Source organism: Pogona vitticeps, chromosome 6 (assembly GCF_051106095.1).
Source record: "Pogona vitticeps strain Pit_001003342236 chromosome 6, PviZW2.1, whole genome shotgun sequence".
Lineage (NCBI taxonomy): Eukaryota > Metazoa > Chordata > Lepidosauria > Squamata > Agamidae > Pogona > Pogona vitticeps.
The window spans coordinates 21,269,555-21,290,827 of NC_135788.1; the positions used below are offsets into that span (position 1 = coordinate 21,269,555).

A 21,273-nucleotide genomic window follows, 5' to 3' on the forward strand; every position below is an offset into this window, starting at 1 on the left:
ACAGTTTCCTAACAGTTTAAGGCACTTTTAAATGAGGGAAAAGGGACATCGTTATGTGAAAATCCCCCATAGGAAACATCACTGTGTGAGGCAGCAAATTGATCAGAAAAAGACATCGTTATGTGAATTCATTGTTGTGTGAGGCACTCGTTGTGCGAGGCACCACTGTACTTTAAAAAGAAATGTTGGCTAAGCAACTAGCAGAAACATTTTGGCTGAAGAAGTGTTGCGTATTGGACTAAAGATACAGTATCATGTATATGAGCACCAGATTTCTTTTTGATTCAAAGGCACTTAAATTTTATACATAAATGGGATCAGAAACAAAATGTACAGTAGTAGATTCCAAAAAGGTAATTGAATTAGTCTGTCTCAGCAGGTTGACAATATTAAAGGGGAGGGATTATTGTACATGGTTAAGCTATAGGAAAAAGACATTTCTCTTCTCCTTCTGAAGGATTGTTCTTCTATCTCTGGGTATTTTTTTAAAAAACGTATTCATTTCTCCTTGACTAGACAGTATGACAAGTAATAAGTTGATTCCACCACCCCCCCATTTTCTAGTGGTGTCTGGATGATGTCAGCACTATGCATTTTCTGCTACCAAGGGAACACTCCAACCCAATATTACTCTTCTTAATCACTTTTCTGCAGAGATGAAAATGGGGTGTGCATATTTTAAAAACAAATACAAAAACAAATTATCTTATTTCATGACTTTAAAATGTGCTGAAATAGTTGTGCAGGAATAACACTTTTATTAATAATTTAAAACAGAAGAAGCAATAAAAACACCTGTTTATAATATAAAAATGAGTTTTCATCATCTTAAAGAAAAACTAAAATATCCAGGTTTTTTCTTTGTAAATGATCAGGGAGAGAACAGTACATGCCATAGTATCATATAGTCATGGCCAAAAATATTGGCACCCTTACAATTCTGTCAGAAAATGCAACTCTTCTCTCAGAATTGTTGCAGTTGCAAATGTTTTGGTGCTCACGTGTTCATTTCTTTGGTTTGCATTGGAACAACACACACAAAAAAACAGAGAAGAAAAGTCAAATCTGATACAATCCCACACAGAAACCCAAAAATACACTGGCCAAAATTACTAGCACCCTTAACTTAATATTTGGTAGCACTCCCTTTGGAAAAAATAACTGAAATCAATTGCTTCCTGTAACCATGAATGAGTTTCTTACACCTCTCTACTGGAATTTTGGACTACTCTTCTTTGGTAAACTGCTCCAGGGCCTTCAGATTTGAAGGATGCCTTCTTCCAAATGCTGTTTTGAGATCTCTCCACAGGTGTTCTATGAGATTCAGATCTGGACTAATTTCTGGCCATTTCAGAACTCTCCAGCGCTTTGTTTGTAACCATTTCTAAGTGCTTTTGAAGTGTGTTTCGGGGTCATTGTAGTGCTGGAAGAGCCATGACCTCTGGTGGAGATGCAGCTTTCTGACACTGGCCACTACGTTGTGCCCCAAAATTATTTGGTAATCATCAGATGTCATGATATCGTTCACATAGTCAAGGCATCCAGTGCCAGAAGCAGCAAAGCAACCCCGAAACATATTTGAACCTCTACCATGTCTTGCTTTTTTATGTCTTTTTGTCAGCAGTAGTGTCCTTCTGGGTCTCCTACCATAGCATCCCTTTTCATTCAGATGGCGGCAGATAGTGTGAGCTCACACTGTAGTCTGTGTCTGTGTATCAGCTTGAATTTGTTGGGAAGTTAATCTGGGTTCTGTATCCACCATTTGAACAACACTTCAGTGTAATTTTTCAGTAATTTTGCTCTTCCCTCCACGTCCAGGGAGGTAAGCTACAGTGCCATGGGCTATAAACCTCTTGATGATATTGCACACAGTGGACACAGGAACATTAAGATCTCTGGAGATGGACTTGTAGCCTTGAGATTGTTGATGTTTTTCCACAATTTTTTCTCTCAAATCCACAGACAACTCTTTACCTTCATTGTTTTCTCCATGCTCAGTGTCACACGCAACACAAAGGCTGAGTCAACTTTTCTCCATCTTAACTGGTTGCAAGTGTGATTACTATATTGCCCACACCTCTTACTTGCAACACATGCGTCTAAACACAAATTAAAGGAGCATCACATGCTTGAAAAGCAATTATTTTTTACAATTTAGACAGGTTGCCAATAATTTTGGCCACTGCATTTTGGGGTTTCTGTGTGGGATTGTATCAGAGCCTCGTGGCGCAGTGGTTAAAACGCTGTACTGCAGCTAAAACTGTGCTCACGACCTGGGGTTCAAATCCCAGGTAGCCGGCTCAAGGTTGACTCAGCCTTCCATCCTTCCGAGGTCGGTAAAATGAGTACCCAGCTTGCTGGGGGGGCAATGTGTAGCCTTTATAATTAAAATTGTAAACCGCCCGGAGAGTGCTTGTAGCGCTATGGGGCGGTATATAAATCCAATAAATAAATAAATAAATAAATAAATTTGACTTTTCTTCTCTGTTTTTCTTTTTTTGGTGTGTTGTTCCAACCAAACCAAAGAAATGAAAATGTGAGTACCAAAACATTTGCAACTGCAACAATTTTCTGAGAGAAGGGTTGCATTTTCTGACAGAATTGCAAGGGTGCCAATATTTTTGTACATGGCTGTATTACACAAAGGTGGGGGCATTGCAGAAAAAGCTCCTTTGCATCAGTGGCTAGACCCAAACAACTAACATCAACTAACATTAGCAAACGGGGGGGGGGGACCTTAGAGCATTGTATACATTCTCTTCAGATATGACACTATTGCTGTTCCTTGCAAAAACTAGAGGAGAACCTAAATAAAAGTTGCAATTAATTTTTATGCAAAGTGGGGTGAAGTTCTATTAACCTGATATTCTGCAAATATGGCTGAAAAACAGAAGGCAAGTGTGCTTAGATTATTGTGAACACACTGCTGTTGTTATATAGTGAGTTAAATATTTTTGAAAGTTATGCTGTGCTGCAAATGTAATGTTAGTAATTCAATATTTAATTTAACTCTGTAATACCACCATTGTGCATTGCTTAAAAATAGCCTTCCTGCATTTGAAAAGAACTTGGTTTTCTTGCACAGCATGGAAGAAATCAAGCATACCTATTTGGCCCACCGTAGATCTTATTCCTGGCCATAAGAAACACAAGGATTCTAATATGAATTAGACTACAATGGAGCAAGATATCTCCACATATCTGAACCCAAATTTCTAGGTCAAATTCACCTCTTAAATAAAATCTCTCTATAAGGAAGGAGATGACGGTTCTCTTCCAGGACCTCCAGCTCCCCAGTTAACTGAGGAGAGACAGTGCTTGATTATGATTACCAGGAGAAAACAGAGAGCCCAGGAAATGAAGAAAGCAGAAGTCACTCTGCCTGACCACTGGAGAAACACATCTGGGAAATGAAACTATAAAAAAGGGATTAGATGTGGCAGAGAGAGAGATAACGGAAGGGAAGAAAGAGAAGATAGCCAGGGAGGAGATGGAAGTTAAAGAGATAACTCTGTGGAGACCTTAGAAAAGTGGGATCAAGAGGGGGTAGAAGAGAACTGGGGCAATGCAGTAGAGGAGCCCAGTAAAGCATTTTACCTTGTAAGATAAAAGATGAGAGTCCCCAGGAGATTGGGAGTACACATTAAAATAAGACCCCTGAACTGGAGAGACAGTCTTGCTGAGAGTGCCCAAAGAAGAGGTTGAGTATCACCACAAACTCCAGCCACCATGAAAACTCTCTTTTTGGAGAGAGAAAGAAAAGATGACACAACGCCCAAGAATAAGTTTCCCAGAGACTGCTCGCCTCTCCCTTACAAACCCTAGCCAAAGCCCCTAATACACGAATCAGAGGAAAAGAGGAAAGGAAGATCCACCAGTTTGTTCCCACTGTAATCTTATAAGTCATCCCTGCTGAGTAATACATCCTTCTTCTATAGAACAAAATAAGGAGGAAGGAAACCCTAACAGTCCCACAACAGCCAGAGGAGTTTACACAGCTATGACTTCATGTTCTCTCATAAAACAGTCCTTTAAAGAAATTAGAATTTGCTAAATTTAACTGAAGAATAATTCGAATATTTAGCTCTTACGCTTAGCAAACATACTTTTTAAGTCATAGAACGTCACTGACAAGTAAACATCTGTAATATTGTTAATTTTATGTCCAATTATGCATCTTTGCCTGATTTTTAACAATCCTAAGGAAAACAACTGTCATTGTAATCTAAATCCACATAAAACCAGAAAAAAATACCTTTCTAATTAGCAAACCAGTAACAGAATAGAGTTTTCAGCATTCTTCAGACATACAGAGGAAAGCAGGGGGGAAAAAACAGAAATTGTATTAAATCCTAGTCAAAGAAGATGCACCAAGTTTCAAATGTCAAAGTATGGAGCAAATACTCATGGTAAAATTAGCTAAAGAGTTCAGAGTCTTATGCACACACATAGACATCAAATCTGCACCCATTAATTATACAATATTATTTCAGGCTTCACTTATGGAGCTACATAGCACAATATTATCTCTCTGGTGGAAAAATTACATACCTGCCGAACAAAACTATTAGAGGTAGTGTCAGAAGATGTACTCCCGTCTGAGCCTTTAAATCTGTTTTTTCTTCTTGCGCCTTTGCTGTATGACTGTTAAAACAAATTTTAAAATAATATCACTTTATTTGAATCGGAATATTTATATACAAAGCGAAAATATTCAAAATGTTTTATTACACTGATATACATATAAATATAAGTATTTTAATAGATTTACTCTTTTATGCTTGTGTTTGTGATTTTCGGTCCATTCCTCCCTGGTAAACAAACCATCCCTGATATGTTTCTTATGGGGACACATGTATACAGGCTTGCTATATGCCTTCTAACCTCTCCAAGAATCACAGCAGGGATGTTTTATTTAGCAGGGAGGAAGAGGCCAAAGGTTATGATCTGACTTTAAATAAGCAACACAATTTCAGCCACTATGCCCCAGCTATCCTGTTGCTGCCATCTGCCCATTTGTTTGCTCTCAGAATGTTTTTATTTATTTCATTATATCCAGATAGAAAGCACTGCTTCTTTCTTTAGCCCTCATTCTGAAGGAAATATCCTGGAGACAAATCTGAGACTGCAAAAGTGAAGAAGTATTAAGCAATGTTCACAATTCACAACTCTATTCACAATTTTTTGTCCAACATCTCCTTGGCAGTGGTCTGCTATTAGGTAAGAAAGAACATTCCAGAGTGCTACACTGTAAATGGAACTACATCATTATCTAATATAGGTCATAATACAAATCCTCTTCAAAACAGGGAATTGGGAATTTAAAATACATTATCAGTAGCCAAGAGGTTAAATGAACTCCAGTATGTGCACCTTCAACCCAACTGTTTTTTCTCAAGTCATTTTCTTTTCAAAAAATTTACTTGCAACTATAAAATTCCATATTGAGAAAAATGATTTCAGGAAGAAGATGAATACTTTATGATTTTTTTAAAAAAAATGCAAAGGAAGGACAGTGCTAAAGTCCCTGGTCCTCTATCTCTGGTGACACCATACGTCACTTGTTTTTCTGAGCACTCAGAGAGGGATGATTTCTCTAAAATCAGGAGAGTTTAATGCTTCTAAAGTTAATAGTCTGACTATCCATAATTCAACTATTAGACAAAGATCCAGATCTTAGCCATGTTTCATTTTATATCTCCCCTCTTGCTTTCTAGTTAATCAGCAGTGACTTTCTTCACATCTGCTCTAATCCTTGTTCAACAGAAAATGCTCTACTGCCACCTAGGTATAGAATATCATTTTCAAAGCATTTAGCACTTTTCAAACCTGTACCTGTCAGAATTATCACCTATCTCACAATAGCTCTATGAAGCAATCCATTCTTGCTCATGTGCAGTGTTCTAGAAGTTATAGTACAATAGATATTAAAATTCTTTATTTGATTTGATTAAATGAAATGGAATTAAATTACGATTTAAATTAATGTTTTAAAAAATCATTGATAGTTATCCACTCTGCTGTTGACTTTGGGTGGAAAACATTCCTCAGTCTAAGAATGAATTATAATCTGAGGCCTATGCTCAAGCAGTGTTGGGTAGACATGTAGGACAAAAATGTGATGTGATTCCTCCTTAGTTTAATATACAGTTGTATCAAATTGTTACAGCTACCACCTGTCTTCCCTCATTTCTGCAGTGTCCAAATGTCAAAGATAAAGCGTGAAACAAAACTGCAATCAGAAGTAACAAGGGAGCTACTTATCCAGAGCCCCTTACATCATTATTTCATTGATTAACATCTATCAATATTCAGTTTAAAACACAGTAAAAACATCAGCTAAAGAGGTTTGGATTAACCAACATCTTGTGCTATAGGACGAGGGAACACAAGATACCTCTGGAAAGCACCAAAGCACTCCAGAAATAGGAACTTCTCCAAAGTCGGGACAAGACCAACTACATGGGGAAATGCCAAACTGAATATGGCACAACTAATCAAACAAAAAGAGAGAAAAACCAAAGTCAAGCAACAGTGGCTAATGTGTGTCTTAGCCATAAAGCTTCATATGTGAAATGAATGATACTAAAAAAAGAAAAAAGAATTAAGCCAGGATTTAGCCCTGATGTAAACAATACTGATTTGGATAGTCTGACACAGTATCAGAAATATTCTTATGTCTCTCAAATGATCAGCAATCTTGACAATATTTACAGAAACAGAGATACTACAAGATTTAAAAATTACTCATTCCAAAGGAGTCATATATTTACAGTTACTGTATCTTCTTGCATCTCAACTTAAATACTGTGATTCCTTCCCCCTACCCTCCACCCCCACACACCATACTGCACCTGCCTCCAGGCTAATTCTGCATCAGATACATCACCAGAATAGGGATATTACACTTCTGAACAAAAGTAGAGTACAGGTAAGTCTGTTTCATGAACCCTATGTACATCCAGACCATGTCTATATGACTTGTCTGTATTACTGGAAAATTGGTGGTATTATTAAAAACACAGGACTGAATTCTGTTACTTTAGAAATGTTTTCAACTAGCATGCTTAGAGCAGCCATGTATCTTTCACCACTATGCTCTCAACTCCTGACATCTGTTATTGTCAAAAGGGGAGATGAGGAAGATGGAGAGGAAGAAGCAAATACTGTAACTAGTTTCCATTAGAACAAGTGGGCTGTGGGTTGCAAGACTTTAAAAAAAGCCAACACTGAACAGAATAAAAACTATTCCAAAACCCAGCTTTAAAACCAGTTTTCACTAAGCTTTTTAAGGTCCTCTGCATCTTTAACTTCTCTTTTGGATGTTTTTGTGCTAATTTGGTATTTTTTTAGTGTGATACATTTTTAACTGTTATTATCATATTGTAAACCATTTTGAGTGTTCTCTCCTTGCGAAAAGACCGCTTTTATAAACATTATCCTTTCCATATACATATATGATTATCCATTCTTAAATTACAAATAAGAGGGTAAATCCAAGTGAGCTCTGAACATCTTGCTGTAAAGAGGTAGAGCTCTGCACAAAGAATCATCATGCACAGCACCTACACTAGTAAACTACCACAGCATTCAAAGCAGAAAATCTCACCTTTCCCTTTCCTGGTACTACAACACAGTCACAGTAAATTAATAATTTGTTGCCTTTTACCTGAAATCTGCCTAGAGCATCCATCCCATTCTGCTCAATGGTATGTTTGGCCATACAGGCCTGTTCTAAACATTAAAATGGGAAAAAGGCTTCTTCCAAGTTCCTTTTACAAAAAATTTAATCCCAAATGATTTGTAGTCCATTCACAGAAGGTACAGTACTACACTTTTTTAAAAGTGCTGGAACATTGTTCTAAAAAAAGTCACAATTCCATGCATGTTTCCAGAACCTCTTACACAAGAGAAAGCAGGAGAGTTTATGTAGCCCTGATATATTACACCAGTGGTTCTTAACGTGGGCAATAATGCCCCCCAGGGGGCGATTTCATTTTTCATGGGGGCGGTAGAACGAAAAGGGGCGGTGTGGGGGCAAAAGAACAGAAGGGGGCGGTAGGGGGGCGTTGGAGCAAGCCAAACACAGTGCTGGCAGTAGATCTGGTGCTGCTGCTGCCGCCAGATGACCTAGCTCTTTCTACCTGCCACATCTCGCCTTTCTCCTTTAGGGGAGCACTGAGTGTGGATCGGGTGGAAGGAAAGGGTCTCTTGGGTCCTCATCCTCGCCCCGTGAAGCTCTGCCTCGCACCCGGGTGGGGAGGGAGACAAGGTAGGTAGGTAGGTAGGTAGGTAGGTAGGTAGGTAGGTAGGTAGGTAGGTAGGTAGGTAGGTAGGTAGGTAGGTAGGTAGGTAGGTAGGTAGGTAGGTAGGTAGGTAGGTAGGTAGGTAGGTAGGTAAGAAAGATATCACCTCAGGGAGGGGGCGATGATAACTTCCTCAATGGCTCAAGGGGGCGTTTCTTTCAAAAAGGTTAAGAACCACTATATTACACCATCTGTATAAGAAGCAATGTGGAAGATTTCCCATAACTCTTAAAAAACAGTTTAAATTTTTCAGTTTGCCATTGCAAGGCCAAAAAGTGAAAATACGTATCTTAGAGAAACGCTGAAATTCTCTACAAGAGGATGAAAAGATAGAATGTGCTTATAGAACAACATTATTCCCTGGATTTGGGCACTGGTTCAAAATAGTTATTTGGGATAATACTGTATTCAAATATAACCTTTCACTTAGAGTACTAAAGCATCTTATCCCATTTATTTGAAATTTAAATCAGGAGTGGGCCACTGTTACATGATTAAAATATGTAACTAATCTTAACAGAACAATAAAATTGTATGAAATATTAAAGTTACACAAAACTGGAGATAAAAACATAAGGTAAGGTACTTAGGTCCTCAGTTTTAGCAGTTATAGCACTGACAAAACTTCATAAGGAAAAAACAAGACCCAGAAGGTATGCATATTTCTCAACAAGTAGGAATTAAAAAGGCATGACAAAATGTAAACGTTCAAGAGGTTATTCAAACCAGAGACCGTCATATTTAGAAGTCTAATCTTAGCAACTCCAAGATGTACATATAAGGGGGAAATCAGAAGACTAACACTATTTAAGAAAATAAAATAGCTGCAAACTAGAAACATGAAGGCATATATATATATATATAAGGCAGAGTTTTTGTTAATGAAACATATAATTTTGCATTACTGAAAATAAAGGAATTCCTCTCTTTAAAGAAGTCTAATATGAATATAATAATGATTATTAGGCATTGTATTTTCAGATATAAGCAACAGATTATGCTTTAACAAAAAAAAATATGTTTTCTGACACATATGTAATCAAAGAACAGTTGATGAGGTAGACCTAATAGAAGGAAAACAAGATTGCACTGGCAGTATACCAGCATCAGTAGCAGACTGCTATGCAGTGCCATATATTTCTAAATCAGATTTGTGTTATTTTAAAAGCAATAAAACATGTATTAAAAAGACTCAGATTGACTATAACAGGCATTCAGAATCTTTGGGTTCTTTTAAGGAGAAAGACAGGATAGAAATATTTTAAATAAGTAACACATTTGTATAAACTAGGCAAAATCAGATTATAAAAGTTTTCCTACACTCTGCCAGTCAACCTGCAGGTGGAGGTTGTACTTCTGAATGTCTCCTGACAATAATACCTTCCTTTTCTACTCATGACAGTAATCGGTTGTTTTTCTGCAAAGGGAACATATAAAAAGGCAATCCACTCTACCCAAGCTGCCCAGTGCAAAGTATCTATGTACAGAAGAACTACCCTTGAGAAAATTTTTAGATTTTTAGATACTGATTATGACTGTTTTAGTGCCAAGATTTACGTGGTACAATTACAGTTTCAAACATGACAGCTTAAAAATGTCAGAAGAGGTGGATAGAAAAAGAATTAAAAGAACTATCCATTGATGCCTTTCTAATGGAAGGCCCTTGGGGAGGATATGAGGTAGTCCAAGACTTAACCTAAGGACAGAAGAAGACTTCCGCTCTCCCTACTCTTCTGATGTTGGTGAGGCCCTCCATTTCCAATATGGTCCTTCTAGTTTCTCAGTTCCACACCATGAATAGTTCTAAAGGTCATAACCAGGTTGTTAAACCAAGGTCACAAAAAATTAAGAAGCTACCAAGGGAGTTGCATTATCCAGTTCCAGCCAACCAGTTAGATTTCGTATTTTGTGTCAATCATACTTTCTGACTAGCCTTTAAAATAAAGCATCTACTTTATTGGGTCTGATTAATGCTCTATTGTCACTCTCGAATTGGCCTTCTCAGCCACACTAGACGCTATTCCAAGTCCTCCATACAGAGCACGTTACCATAGTCTCTCGAGACTGAAGGATGCCTAATCTAACAGATATGAATAATGTATCATGACCACTAAACAGTCTTTTACATTGTTTAACATCATTATAAGCTGGAACTGATATCTTACTTCAGCTTGCAGAGAAATAGGGTCTGTCAATCCTGAGAGAGAATCTTCTTCATTGGTGTTACCACTGTTCATGAATGCCCATCCTAGAAGGCCTGCCAACCTTCTTCCTACAATTCTACACAATGAATAAAAACCGTTCTATTCTTTCAGGCTAGAGATAGATGACTAGTAGCGACATCTGATTTATGATTCCTGGCATTGCTACCAGTTGGTTTATAGTAGCTGACTGACTAATTTGAATAATTTTAATTTTAATGTGCTTTCGACTGCTTTTAATCCTAATGAACTAAGAGAAAGAAAAAACATACACTGTGCAAGCTGTACAATGCTTACTAGCCTCTCAAAAAAAATCCTGATATATTGTACGCTATGGTTTAATATACAGTCACTCCCCAAGGAGAATACTTTTATTTCCTCTAAGGAAGAAATTTCAGTTTTTCCTGAACAGAGATAACTTACTCACAACCAAAACTCATCACTTCCACTTTTCTGCATCATGGTTTGTCTCAAAATAGTATGGCACATTTTCCGGCCCAGTATGTTAGGCTGGCTGGAATTTAAAAAAAATACATCAATGGCAAAAAGGAACAAACTTGTTGAAAAACTTTTTTGTCCCATTTTTTTCCAAAAGCACCTGTACATGGCAAGTAGATGAAATCTGTGGCAACCAAATTTCAGTTGCAGAAAAGGGACTTAGAAATATTTTACAAATATGTTAATTAACAAAAATAACCATAATTCTGTAAAATGCTATGGGCAATCCTATTTTATGCCCCTGAAAATCAAAGCAGCACAGATATTTTACTTTTTTAAAATCCTGCCATTCAAACCTTCAGTGGAAGAAATCTAAATTCAAATAATGCTATTTTCCAAACACTTTTATTAGTATGACTCATCTTCATCTAAACACTGAACACTATTGTTTTATCTCATGAAAATCTGTGAATCCCACGTTTCCTTCTATGGTGATTACAGTGTTTCCATTCCCTTCAAGTTTTACACTACCTACTAGAACTTCTCTAAAAGACAGTTCTGTGGGGATAGTATGATGATTAATCAGCCAGTCAGAATGCCACATTTTCCAGAAGAATACAAGAAATTTTATGCAGATTGAGCAGTACAGTGTACGTATCTGTTACCTCTAGGTATTTTATAACTTTGTTGATCTGCAATCAACATCAGTCCACTTCTCTATATCACTAGAGATGTAGCTTTGCAAACATAAATAGTGGGTAATCGGGGCATCAGAGAAAATCAAAACTTTGGAAAGTTGTTTACAAAGTATTTTATTGTTCATACTGAAGTGTAGTCCAAATATAATAATGAAAGGGGCAAAGGGGAGGCATGGAAAGCAAGCATAATTTGTCTGTCAGCTTCAGGAGTTTTATTTATTCAGCTTTAATGCTGCTCAGGGAAAAGTCAGCTATGAGGGAAATTACCAGATTGACAACAGCATAAAGGAAAATCATTACAATGGAATATACTCATGATATTAGAGCTTTACTACTAAGAGTCATGGCTCAGGTCAGTTTAGACAATAAAATAACTGATAAAAAGAAAGGATAGTAGTAACTAAAAACTAACAGATCAAAGTGAGATGAATGTAGTTTAAGGAGAAAGATGCATTTCTGGAACTGTTACTATTTACTAGAAACACAGAAGCAGCAGAAAGGTATACAGCTTTGCTTTTTTAAAACAAAACAAATGGAACCAGGCTAGCTAAACAGAAATATGTGTTGTTTTTTAATGAAGTCATTTTAGAAGATCACTTTTTAGGTGATGTACTTTTGGTTTATTTGGATATTTTTAAATATTGTTCTCTTTGTGCATTCTTATTTACAGACTTTTTAAAGAAATCATCTCTGTGTAAAAACCACTAGAAAGATGGGAGTGTGTTTAAAATAGCCAGATGAGTTGAAAACACTCAAGCACATCAAAGGTTGCTACATTTTTCATGGGTTTAAAATACAGAGGGGAACAATCTAACTTGTAAAACCTGGCTTAATATTTCAAAGTGTATACTGTACCATAAAATTGTTAAAGAAACAAAACACATACACGCATAAACATCTGCGACATGAATTTCAGCTCCATTTTTAATAAGTGTGTATGTATAAGAACTACATTTTCAGAGAGTTTATGTATAAGAAAAGGTCTGCTATATCCTAAATTTCTATTGTGTTATTAGTCAATAACATAAACACAGACACAAACCAGATAAACAAATGGGAAATTAGGAAGCAGCAAACACTTTCTAACATGCTTTTTCTCCTGTTTCCCAAACTGCACATAAAATAAATATTTTTTCACTCTCTGAATCAATAGTGGGAACAACTAAACAGGATGTCACAGTACAGAAATCAGTATGTAGAAAATTACTGGTCCATGGGAAACAACCAGCATTCTAAGGATAGTTGCACACTCCCACAAATGTATTTTTCATATGGTTACGAGTAAAGCTGTTTCTCTAGCTTTTAGCAGAGTTACTGGTAAAGATAATGGTTTATTAGACTAGCACATTCAATCAAATTGTAGCATTTTTCTAGAACGCCTATAAAGTATTGGTTCTGTGCTGTCATAAAATACGGGATGTGCATTATACCAAAAAATATGCATTTACAGTGAGGAGGAGGACTCTACCCACTTTCCACCAGTCCAGTTTTACTTTAGCGGTGGATATCACAACATGGTGCAAGAAATAACAAATATTTTATGCATGACGCTTTAGCATCAACCCATGTTGTACACATTTCCAATCATAACCAATGCTCAAAAGCATGTTCTATTAAAATATGTGCTATATGCCAACTTTGAGAACTTCTGACTGGACACTGCTGTCTTCAACATGTACCCATATGTGAAAACATGTTTTCTTGGCCTAAGTTGTTAGTAGTTTGCCTTCCCCATCAGCTTGACATAGTTATATACTGTATATATATTTTTACTGGTGGCATTTCCCTTCACTCTAGATGGGCTCTAAATGCTTCTCCACATTTGAAGACTGTCTACTTGATGCATACACATGTCCATGAAAGCATGCAGGCCATTGCTTTATTCTGCAGTAGTCAAGTGATAAAAGGCTAGTCACCTGGAAAAAGAGGACCCCGATCCTGTACCTTTAACAGCTGTGAGAGAGGGGGGTATTTCAGGGGTGTTAACTTGACAGCCTCGCTCTATTTCTCATGTGGCCATCCAAAGTTATGTACAACCTTTACAGAAAGAAACACCCTGTTGCATTCATTCAAATTAGCTACTCCTGCCTCGCCTCTCCAACCCTGGTTGGGCATGCTTACAGGTAAAGTTCATTCAAGCCAATGTTTGTTAGTAAACAAAGAGCATGTGTGTGAGTGTAATCATTTCAAAGAACTGAATAAGGCTGACATCCTAAACTCACTCTCTGGGGAATACGTTTCACTCCACCCGAAATAAAGACATTTAGGATAGGACCGTACCTATAAAGATGTTTCCAACAGTGAACCCGTTTGCACTTATCCCAGCTGAACACAACGAACCTTATTTCTGAGTAAACCACCAGTGCAGGACTGCTGCTGGTAAGTGCATTCTTAATCAGAAGTCGCACTGAACCCTGTGGGCATTACTCCCAAGGAGCCAGGGCAGATTCACAAGAATTATCTTGTGCACAAGAATACGGGGGATAAAAAAAATATATCCCCTATGCCCTGTCAGGAAAATGGTCACTTGTGGTCTCCTCAGTTTTTCCCCCCCTGACCTGTAGAGAGTTGGAAGGCTGAGGCTGAGGCTGCAGCTGGGGGGGGGGGGGAATACAAGAAAGGGAATTAAAAAGAACTTGCCTAAGCAAAAAATAATTAATAATAATAATAATAAAATAAACCAGGCAGCTGCTTCAGGCAGGAGCCACACGCAACGAAAGACACCCCAGAAACCATCCCCTCAAGTACCATCCCCACGTTTCTGTACCTGCACGGCTGTGACCAGCGCCGGGGGATTATCCAGTAGCTCCATCTGCATCTCCTGCGCCGCCGTGGCTGGGTTGGGAGGCGATTTGGACATGTCGCTTTGGACCATTGGCGGCAGAAAGAAAGGCAAAAGTCACAGGGGGGGGGCTGCAACAACAAACGCCGCTTCAGCAAAGCGACCGAAAAGGAGGACCTTCCTCTCCTCACCCTCCTTTTTTTTTCTCCCCCACCCCCCGCAACGGCGTCGACGGCAGCCGTTGTTGTTCCTGTTGCACGAGGACCCGGCTCTGCTGCTGCTGCTACCTTAAGGATGGGCCATTTTGAAACCCCTTCATTTTTTTTCTTTCTTTCTTTCCTTGCTTGTTTGCCCGGCTGGCTTGTTTGCCTGGCTGGCTGGCTTGCCTGGCAAATACTGGCTGGCTGAAGTGTTGGTGAAAGAAAAGGGAGGGAAACGGTCAAATAAAATAAATAAATAAATAAATAAAGGAACGGGAGACGCTGGGCTCCCCGCCCACCAGTTTTGCCTCGCCCTGCCTTGAAGTACCACAGCTTCTGCCTCGGCAGAACAAACGCCACAGCATCCGCTAGGGCTACGGCGACTACTAGAGCCGAGGGAAAGGGGGAGGCGACGGGAAGGAGGCGCCTGAGGAAAGGGGAAAGTGACAACGACCTCCTCTTTTCTTTTCCCACCGCCGCTTATAGAAAAGATGAGGGAAGAAGGGAAAGCGCGGGAAAAACGGAGGTGTAACTCCGCAATTGGGGGAGAGCGCAGCGGTTCTTTCCCTCCAGAAGAGCAGCCGGCTTCTGAATTTCCTTTCATGTTCCTTCCAATAAAACCGGGCACCAATAGGGCAGCTGAGAAAGAACGAGAAACTAACCATTGCTTGCGAGAGGGAATAAAAACAGCGAACAGTAGTAAGAAAAATTGTCTTTCTTTACCTTGCCCTGTTTGTGGCATGGGGCTGAAAAAGCCCGAGAACAAAAGCTCTACACCGGTCAAGGAACTCCCTGGAAACCCTTTCAGAAAAAGTTTGCTTCCAGTATCCCTCAGCAAGCATAGCCAGCTGCAGTTTGGAAAGTGTAGTCCAGAAACTAGCTTTTGCAAGTTCTCTTCCGCTCTACTTTAACCTTCCTGCCCTAAGCCTTTTGAAAGATTGTTATTGTTCTCTACTGTCAAATGGGTGACCCTATGAATTCGTTATCTGCAAAATGTCCAGTCCTCAACAGCCCTGTTCAGTTCTTCCTTTAGGAGACAATCCATCTTACATCTGATCTTATTTTCCTTTACCTTTCCTAACCTTATGGTCTTTTCCTGAGAATCGTTTTTTCATGATGTGCCCAAAGTGTTACAGCCTCAACATTTTTGCCTCCTGAGATTGTTCAAGCTTGATTTACTCTAGGACTCACTTGCTTGTCTTTCTGACAGTCCCGGGTATCTTGCAAATATCTCCTTCAGCACCATATTTCAAATGAATAATTTTTTTCCCTGTCAACTTTTATTACTATCCAATTTCCACACATATGCGTAGTGATTGGGAATACAATAGTGTGGATGAACTTGGTCTTGGACTCCAGTGATACTGTACATCCTCATACCCAAAGATGTTTTCTAATTCCTTCATTGCTGCCCTTTCAAGTCTCTGTCTTCTGCTGCGGTCTCCATTTGAATTGATGCTTGTGGGATACAGATGTGCCAGAAAGAGAAAGGATGCTTTGGTTTTATCTTCACCTCCCTGCTATGGCAGAAAGGATTGGGTCCACTGTTATGTTTAGAGGCAGAGCATGAGCAGATACTACCAGCTGTTTACTTGTGTCTCTTAAGACCCAGCAAGAAATGGCATTACACTAAAGTGACAGGGCACAGCAGAGATTAAATAATGTGTGGCTCTCCAGATAGGGCAACTTCCGTTGGCCCTTGTTCATGGTGGCTTGCACTGTTTTGGAGTTACCATTTGGATGGCCAGATGTTCCCCATCTTCACTGTAAGACAGAAAAATGTTCTGTAAGGAAAGAATCTCTGAGTCTCTATTTCTCCCATCTCTCTATCAAAAAAAGTTCAGATAATGATAATCTTGCATGCACAAACACTGGGCATCAGTGGGAGTGAGAGCCAAACGTTATTGTTCTTTGCCAGTAATTTGACTGGTAATTTTTTTTCTCCCTCTGGCATGGGAATATGCCCCTTCTTCCTGTTTATTTGGAATTATATTATTTTACTCCTCTTCTGTCTTTTTCCATTTAACTGGAACTACAGAAGATAACTCTGAGTTAAAAATACTTCTTTCTACTTAAATATATATCTGAAGTGATTTCTTACTATGGAAACAGCTAGTTTTGTGTGTAACTAGGCGAAAAGGAAATATTACACTAGTTTCTCATGTTTGTTTTTTTCTGCCTCGTGCTCTGCTAACAGAAGCTATAATAACCAAATTCCTATTATAAAACCTTTTAACAAACACTCCAATGAACAACTACCAGCTCTGAAGAAGTATGGCTTTTTCACGGATAGAGAACTTGTGACTCTTCCAGCTCTTGAACTGCTGTTCTAATCAGTCTTCACCATACAAGCCTGCCTGAGCTTTGAGCTCTGCTTGTGAGGTGCTTCTCATGACCCCACCATCTCCTGAGCCCCATTTGGTGGGGACTCAAGAGAGGGCTTCTCTGAAAACACCCTCAAAAATTCTTTGGCAAGATATTCTTGGTTTGTCCTCTCCCTGCTGTGCTACTGTCGGCAAAAATTTTTTATTCAGGCAGCTGTTCAGGAATGAATGTCTGAAACCACAGGATTTTAGCCAATGCTCATGATTTCTTTTTTTTGCCTTTCGTAAACTAGTGTTAATATTTTAATCAAAATATTTTTAAATGTTCTAACCTTAATTGTATTTTAATAGCATAATCAATTTAATTCTAGTGTAGTGTTTGTAACTGAGTTGTATCTTAAGTTTGGTATAGGTTGAAATCATGTTGTTTAGCATAGTAAGTCACAACTAGACTAGACCCATTGAATCAATGGTGATTTGATAAGTCAAATCATCTAAATTTCATTGATTCAAATGAATCTACTCTAACAAAAATTGCTATGTCAAATAATCCACAAATAGAGTAAGCACATTTGAATCAGTGGAACATCAGATGGGCATTTACCTCAGTTCAGAGAACTGGGCCCACAGATGATATTTTAATTTATAGCAATAGTTGGGAAGAACATATGGAATAGTTGGGAAAGGTACTGACAGAATTAAGAAAAGCAGGGCTTAAGGTGAACACCTCCAAATGTAAGATAGCAAAAAAGGGGAGTGAAATTCTTAGGGTTCCAGGTAGAACAGGGAAAAATTCAACCTGTACGAGATAAACTTGAGAAAATATCAGATTGGCCACGACCAAGGAATAAGAAAGAAAATCAACAATTTTTAGGCCTGTTGGGCTATTATCGCCAGATTGTACCTAATTTTGCAGAAATTGCGGCACCTCTCACTGATTTAACTAAGAAAAGAATAACTAAAGGAATAAGATGGGGATTGCCAGAGCAAGAAGCGTTTACCCAGTTAAAAGGAGTAATGTTTAAAAGTAGCCTGTCATATCACAAGTGAAATCAATTTTATAGTATGACATAAGCATTCTGTTCAAAGGAAATGGTAAGAAAACTATCAGTATTTTAGGGTATCTAAGTAGCATATTAACTTCTACATGTTTGATGAGCTAGAACTAGCTGATTGTTTAAAAATGATTGGCATTATGTTAATTGATTATTATTATGATTTGTTGTTTTTGGGTGGGAGGTGTAGTGCTACATTACAAATAACATGTAGGTTTTTTTAAAGAAACTTTATATATTTTAATAATATACAGCATTTAATACATTTGAATTATTAATGGAAACAACAACAATACCCAAGCAATGAATAATACAATTCTGCCAAGCAGAAGTTCTAATATTTGTTGTAAATATGCAAATATTTGAAAAAAAATATAAACCTACATTAGCTCCAAACATGTATTTCCAATAGCAGAAATATTTTTCCACTTATAAGAGGGTTCTGTCCAATTTAATATAAGAGTTTTAAAGAAGAATGTGTCTTTCCAATAGCAGAAAGCCTCTTAGGGATGTGGAGAATACCTGGGAAAGAATTCACTCTTTGTGATTTTCTAAGATTCACCGTGCTGAGTCTCCTCACCAAATTTTACCTGTACGAATGAGATTTCCTGGCTAACTGTATAAACAAGATCCATTATGATTTTTAAAAGATTTTTTGGTGTTTTCTGGTAATTCTTTTCCTGATAAAACACTAATCTATGCAGTATTATTACAATTCCTGCCCTAAAGTAGCACCTATCCTTTGCAGGATTATTTGGGAAAAGGTACTGAACTGTTTAGAATTTTACAGTTTCTTACAAATGATGATGAAAAACATTGGCAGTAAGAAACTTGATGCACATAATTTTTAGCTTCTATCGAAGAATGATGAGTCTACCAATATTTTTGGAAATGCGAAAGAAGATTTGATTCTCCCACCTCCCTTTTGATCACACCTTTGAAAATAGTACCATCTTCACTGATTTAAAAGAGTAGATTTCACAGAGTACATCTTCCTAGGAAGAGGTGACATGAGCAATTCCTGGTCTTTGTGCACAAGCCTGAGAAACTGCTAAGAGATCACTTCTGAAACCTCTGGCAAAATTGTGCCTGTTACAACATTTTATTTACGGAGACATACAACACTGCCCACACAAATCATTCTTCCTTTAGAAATTATGTGCACATGCCCCACACTGCCTCTTGTAGAGCTGAAAATATTACATATTTTTCTTCCTAATAGGTTTAGATATGTTTGCAGTGAATTCTGGATTCTACACATTTCTAAATACTGTTATTATTTAATCTTTTAAAAGTTTTGATTAATTTGTTTTAGCTTACATCATGTCACAGATTGACTGTGTGGAAAGTTCATATCAAAAGCATGTTAACAAATTGGTGAAGACAGAAGGATCAAGTCTTTTTGCTGAATAGGTTAATCCAGTTAGGTTTTCACTTATCTAACACAGCAGGTCCTGTTTTCACAATTACAGTTTGTACCATGTGATGGGTGAGCAGTGACAAATTGGGCAGCAATTTAGGAGTCATTTGTCTCGAAAATCCGTCATCTATGGCAATTGGAACACTTGAGTATCAGGTATGTTGGCAAGTCTTTGGGTCCAAATCTTTGATACCAAATCCCTAGTCCAAGTTTGATTCTTTGCTGCTAGGTCTTAGTACAAGCCCCAAGTCTGAGTCTCTATTAAAAACAAGGTTCCCCCCTCCAGAAAAAGAGGAGGGGCAGGTGAATTCTGAGTCGCAAGTTGAGTCTGAGTCATTAGGCAGGAAAAGCTCAGTTGAGTGCAAGTCAAGTCACCGGTACGACTTAAGTGCAATTTGACAGTGAGTTCCACGAATCAAGTCCCCATCCCTGCTGAGCATTGGCCTTCTTTAAGAGCTGCTTCATAGATCACAGGATTACCATCCAGGTAGGTTTCAAATTTGTAGATCAATGTAACCATTTTATGTCTGCATCTCAGCAGTTGAAATTGCACTCTTCATATGTGTCTATCTGTTTTACTCGATACTCTCTTGTGTATTCTAGCAGTGATGCTCATAGGTCCATCATTCTACACAGACTTCTTATCTTGCTAGTTGCAGGGACACAGAATATGTCATGTTGCATTCTAGTTAATAGCCAAAATCCTGTTGCTTATCATAACAAATCATAATAGAGCAGGCCCATTGAATCAGTGGAACTTATGGAGGAGTTGACTCACTAAATCCTCACTCACTTAGTGTGCTTACGCCAGTTCAATTTACTGTGCTAAGTAACAGATTTTTGGCAAGTGAATCTGCAATGAAGAAAGAGCAGGAGAAGTTCAATAAATGCTGCTGCCTGAGGCAAAATGACAAACTGTGTCCTCTTGGCCAAATTAAAGTGTAGGACAATAAATCAAATTATTTTGGCACAGAAGGTGGAAAACCTCACAACCTTCTCTTCCCATCTCCACTAGTAAAACATGTAACAACATGAGGAATGGTTTGTGGCACTGTTCTGGTGTTTGTGGTGAATGCCAAACTCTGCATAAAAGCAGGACTGATTCTGCTAGTCTTCCATGTATTAATAAGATCACATATTCCTGTTGAGAAAGTTTGTGCGGCTGCAACCACATTCATAGAAACAGTTTGCTCCAGATGTTCTGCAGTATTGATAGCTGGAGTCCATAACAGCACTGGTAACTAAAAGAGCCATTCTCCTGGTGCAGTGAGCTAGTTTTGCATACATTTTTATTACCACTAATCTCTGTGCATTAATAGCAAAAAGAAGTTAGACTCCTGTGGAGATGCTTTCCATCTGAAATCTAGATTGTGAGAGAATGTGCAGAATAATCAAGAGAACCCATAAAAACTCCTCCTTTTTCACTATTACAGCTTGAAACTGGATTACTGGCAGACAGAGAGAGCTTGTGTTGAAAGAAAAACATTTAAGGAGCAACATGGTGCTTGCTGAAACTGTCTAGGATATTGCGTGAAGTGTCAAAGAGCTAACCAAAGCATGTAAATTCAAGGCAAGGACAATGGGGCTGAAAGGGGTGATAAATGATAAGCTTTCTGGAACATCTGGTAATTAATCTTAGTTTTTGGAGGGTTTTAGAGTGTTGGCTAATGTAATTGCTATTCCATTTCACTGTAGGAAAATATTAAAAAGCAAACAGCTAAGAGACTTGCTATTATAGTTTTTCAGGTTTGTCGTACTGGGAGAAAGAAGAAAAGGATCCTTATTTAAGCTCCCCAAAAAGACTACATGTATGTTGAGACAATGAGAAGTCTCCAGAAAAAAATGGAAT

General features: G+C 38.2%; 1 protein-coding gene and 1 long non-coding RNA gene across 4 annotated transcripts in view; one reads left to right on the forward strand and one right to left on the reverse strand.

Annotated features, from left to right (window-relative positions):
• Nucleotides 1–15,048, reverse strand: part of CACNB2 (calcium voltage-gated channel auxiliary subunit beta 2) — a 175,053-nt gene extending 160,005 nt beyond the window's left edge. For all 3 annotated transcript variants that reach the window (XM_020813637.3, XM_020813638.3, XM_020813636.3), the window contains exons 1-2: nt 14,411–15,048; nt 4,552–4,644 (exon numbers count right to left, since the gene is read on the reverse strand). In XM_020813637.3, coding sequence (XP_020669296.3) covers nt 4,552–4,644; nt 14,411–14,518 — 201 coding nt within the window. In that variant the 5' untranslated portion in view covers nt 14,519–15,048. The remainder of the gene's footprint in view (nt 1–4,551; nt 4,645–14,410) is intronic.
• A 137-nt stretch (nt 15,049–15,185) lies between these two features.
• Nucleotides 15,186–20,994, forward strand: LOC140708117 (uncharacterized). The gene is made up of 3 exons (XR_012088258.2): nt 15,186–15,324; nt 19,477–19,580; nt 20,858–20,994. It is a non-coding gene; the product is annotated as an uncharacterized LOC140708117 (long non-coding RNA).
• The last annotated feature ends 279 nt before the right edge of the window (nt 20,995–21,273 follow it).